At 55.6% G+C, this 4,045-nt stretch overlaps 1 protein-coding gene across 1 annotated transcript; it reads left to right on the top strand.

Moving 5' to 3' along the window:
* The first annotated feature begins 63 nt into the window (after nt 1-63).
* On the top strand, nt 64-3,632 carry TRIL (TLR4 interactor with leucine-rich repeats). The gene has a single exon (XM_015405786.1). It carries the CDS (start codon nt 162-164, stop codon nt 2,454-2,456), a length of 2,295 nt encoding a protein of 764 aa, XP_015261272.1. The 5' UTR covers nt 64-161; the 3' UTR covers nt 2,457-3,632.
* Nucleotides 3,633-4,045: the final 413 nt, after the last annotated feature.

Below are 4,045 nucleotides of genomic sequence, written 5' to 3'. Positions count from 1 at the left end.
GGGTCTTGCCTTTTGCAGCAGCGGCCGAGCTGCGCCCGGGCAGGCAGCGCGCCCCCCAAAGCCGGAGGAGGAGGCCGATCCGCAGCCGCCGCGCAGGAGAGGGGGATGCCGGAGAGACGCGGCTGGAGCCGGGGAAGCAGCCCGCCGCTCGCCCGGGTGGGATGGCGCGCCTGGTCCGCCTGATGCAGCTGCTGCTCCTGGGCTGCTGCTCCCTGGCTGCGGTCGTGCCGCCGGCGGCGCCCCTGTGCCCCGAGCCATGCGACTGCCAGCAGCAGCAGCACCTCCTCTGCACCAACCGCGGGCTGCGGGCCGTGCCCAAGGCCCTGGAGCCGCACGACATCCTCACCTACAGCCTCGGCGGGAACTTCATCGCCAACATCTCCGCCTTCGACTTTCACCGCCTGGTGGCGCTGCAGCGCCTGGACTTGCAGTACAACCGCATCCGCACGCTCCACCCCAAGGCCTTCGAGCGCCTGGCGCGCCTGGAGGAGCTCTACCTGGGCAACAACCTGCTGGCGGCCTTGGCCCCGGGCACGCTCCGGCCCCTGGCCAAGCTGCGCATCCTCTACGTCAATGCCAACGAGATTAGTTACCTCAGCACGGCTTCTTTTGCGGGCCTGGTCAGTTTGGTCAAACTGCGCCTGGACGGCAATGCCTTGGCCTCTCTGGGTGACGCCACCTTTGCAGGGATGGCCAACTTGGTCTACTTGCACCTGGAGGCCAACCACATTCGCTGGCTGAGCCGCAACGCGTTTGCAGGACTGGGCAAACTGCGATTCCTGGACATGTCGGGCAACCAGCAGGATTCCTTGCGTCACCCAGACACCTTCCGGCCTATGCGCTTGCTCAGCACCCTTCTTCTCTCAGGCAACAACATACAGCAGTTGGCAAAAGGGCTTTTCCAACACTTGCCCAATTTGACCAAGCTGTCCATGAGTGGGAACCGCCTGGCTGGGTTGGCGCCAGAGGCCTTCACGGGGCTGGGGGCCCTCAAGGAATTGCGCTTGGAAGGCAATTTGCTGAGCCAGCTCCCTGCCGCATTGCTGCACCCCTTGCCTAGCCTGGAAGTACTCGACCTGAGCCACAACTTGCTTGTGAGCCTTCACCCTGCCGCCTTTGGCCACCTGCACAAGCTGCGGGAGCTCAGCTTGCAGGAAAACGCCCTGGCCACAGTGTCTGGGGACCTTTTTGCCTCCAGCCCAGCTCTCTACCGATTGGAACTTGACGGGAATTCCTGGAGCTGTGATTGCCACCTGCGAGGCCTGAAGCGCTGGCTGGGTTCCTGGCATTCCCAGGGACGGCTCCTGACCGTCTTTGTGCAGTGTCGCAGGCCGCTTGCCCTGGCTGGGAAATATCTCGATTATCTGGAGGATTCCCAGCTCCTCCCTCCTCCCAATGGCTCTTGTTCTGAAGCGGTGGCCTCTCCTTCCCCAACCTCTCAAGTCAATGCCAGCTACAGCCCAGGCTTGATGCCGGAGGGGCTGAGCTCTTTGCCCTCTGCCTCCACCACGCAGCCGGTCGGCTCCCAGAAGATGTTAGCCCTCCTGCCGGAAAGGGGCGGCTGGGGGACTGACACTAGTCCTACCATCTCAACATCCAGCTTGCTGCTCAGCACCAGGCCCCCTCCCCTGCCCGGTGGTGCTTGGCCCAGGCGGGCAGGGAAACACCACTTGGTCTCTTCTGTGTCTGCTGTCCCTCCACTGGTCACTGACCCCTGTGATTTTAACAAGCTCTTTCTGTACAACCTGTCGGTGGAGTCAGTGAGCACCAGTGCAGTGACTGTGCGCTGGGGGGTCCGCCCGCATCGTAGCCCTCGGTTGCTGGGGCCCGTGCGCTTCAGAATCCTCTTCGACCGCTTTGGGGCTGCTGTCAAGTTCCAGCGTTTTGTTTACCTCCCTGAATGGAGCGAACCGACGGCCACACTCCAGGAGCTGCGCCCTGATACCCCTTACTTGGTCTGCGTGGAGGGCATCGTTGGGGGCCGTGTCTGCCCAGTAGCGCCACGGGACCATTGTGCGGGGCTGGTCACCTTGCCTGAAGAGGATGCGGGAGCGGCTGCTGCTGTGGCGGGTGGGGCCCGAGGCCCAGACCAGCAGTTTCTCACCCTGGTGCTGCTGGCAGTGAATGCGCTGCTGCTGTTTCTGGCCCTGGCAGCCTGGGCCTCCCGCCTGGTGCGGAAGAAGGTGCTCGGGTGCCGTCATAGGAAGGCAGCGTCACCGGTACATGTTAGGCAGATGTACTCCACCCGTCGGCCCTTGCGCTCCATGGGCACTGGTGTCTCTGCAGACTTCTCTGGCTTCCAGTCCCACCGTCCTCCCCGCAGCACTGTGTGTGCCTTAAATGAGGCTGACCTCATTGAGTTTCCTTGTGAGCGCTTCCTGGACAGTGCTGTTGGTGGAGGGAACAGCAGTGCCCGCCGTGGAGAGGATCACCTCTTGCAGCGGTTTGCGGACTGAGAGGGATGGCCTTCAGAGAACTACAGCTTGCAGGAATCTGTTATGCTGGAATCTGCTGCATGTTGAAATCATGGTTTAGGAAGGTCTTCTGGGAACTGTAGTCTATACTTGGAGAAAAATGGTGGTTCATCTGAGAAATGGGGGATGGCTCTAGGACAGAATCTGCTCAGACACAGCAGCTAAGGAGGTTTTCTATTACTTAAGTGGTTGCTACTTAGGGACCAAACTTAACTACCATGGGATTCCACCACTATTCTTTCCTGATGTTGGATGGGCACTGATTGTTGTTCACTGGCAAACAGCAGTATTTAAAAAGTCCATGTGTGGGTTAATTTTCTCAGTTGTCCCATCATTTTCCACACTGGGAAATGTTATTTCTTTCATTATACTCTCTGCCCCAAGATTTAACTCTGTTGCTAATAATAATTATTCTTGAACAGGAAATGAACCAAGATAGACTTTGAGATGGAAAAAAATGGTGCTGTGTATGTTCCCAGCTGAACTGGTTTCTGTGCCTTTTATGTTGCCTTTACCTGTGGTATCGCACCATTTTAAGTGCTGTTCCCATTAATGAATAGCCAGGGCACAGGTTGGGCTCCTGTTTCCCAGGACTATGATCTGGTTAGGTTTTAATTCACTTGTGAACATCACAGCCCACAATCATATGAAGTCCATGCATACTGCTGCTGCCAACATTGGCATTGCTGTGCATTGCTGTGCATGCATGGAATACATTTGGAACAAGGCAGAAGCCAAAGGTTGAGAAAAGGCTGAGGAAGAGCACATATTTACTCTGCAGAATGTCCCAGATTCCAATCCCTGACAGCTCCAGTTAAAGAATCTCAGAGTGTTGGGGAAGCCCTTTCTCTACCAGTCCCTAGTGAGCAGCTGCCAGGTGGAACAGACAGTTCTGAACTAGGGAGACCAGGGACTGACTCAGCATCAGGCAATTTTCTATGTTCATTGTAGTGTTACTACATTCTGTAGTTCCCTTTCAGCAATGGGGTTTTCAGTAGTGCTCTCAAGAGGTACAGTCATGTCTAAAGGCAACCTAAGAGGCTGTAGAATTGACCCCCTAGTGCCTGATTCACAGTATCGTATCTAAAGCTGGTGAAATTTCAGATACTCCCTTTCTGGTGTAGTGGTTGTGTGCGGACTCTAATCTGGGAGAACCGGGTTTGATTCCCCACTCCTCCACTTGCAGCTGGGTGGATGACCTCGGGCAAGCCGTAGCTCTGATAAGAGCTGTTCTTGAAAAAGAGCAGTTTCTGTCAAGAGCTCTCTCAGCCCCACCTACCTCACAGGGTGTCTGTTGTGGGGAGGGGAAGGGAAAAGAGTTTGTAAACCGCTCTGAGACACATTTGGGTTGTGAAGGGCAGGGTATAAATCCAAACTCTTCTTTCATAGATTAGACTTTGTTAACAACAGCCAGGTTTGTCTCACTGTTGTCAGATAATGTGAACCCAATTTACTGCTATAACACAGTAGTAGGATTATTCTTGAATTTACAACATTAGACACTGACATTTAAAATTCAAAACCTATTTTGACTAAAGCATTTTCCCCAAGGGTTTCCTTGAAAATGAATG

Source organism: Gekko japonicus, unplaced genomic scaffold, assembly GCF_001447785.1.
Source record: "Gekko japonicus isolate JY-2015 unplaced genomic scaffold, Gekko_japonicus_V1.1 scaffold126, whole genome shotgun sequence".
Classification (NCBI taxonomy): Eukaryota; Metazoa; Chordata; class Lepidosauria; order Squamata; family Gekkonidae; genus Gekko; species Gekko japonicus.
Note: the sequence above shows the minus strand (reverse complement) of the source record. Positions and strands in the feature narration are given on the sequence as shown.

Excerpts from the sequence above, each read along its gene's own strand:
- TRIL (XM_015405786.1), top strand. The coding sequence starts at position 162 with ATGGCGCGCCTGGTCCGCCTGATGCAGCTGCTGCTCCTGGGCTGCTGC.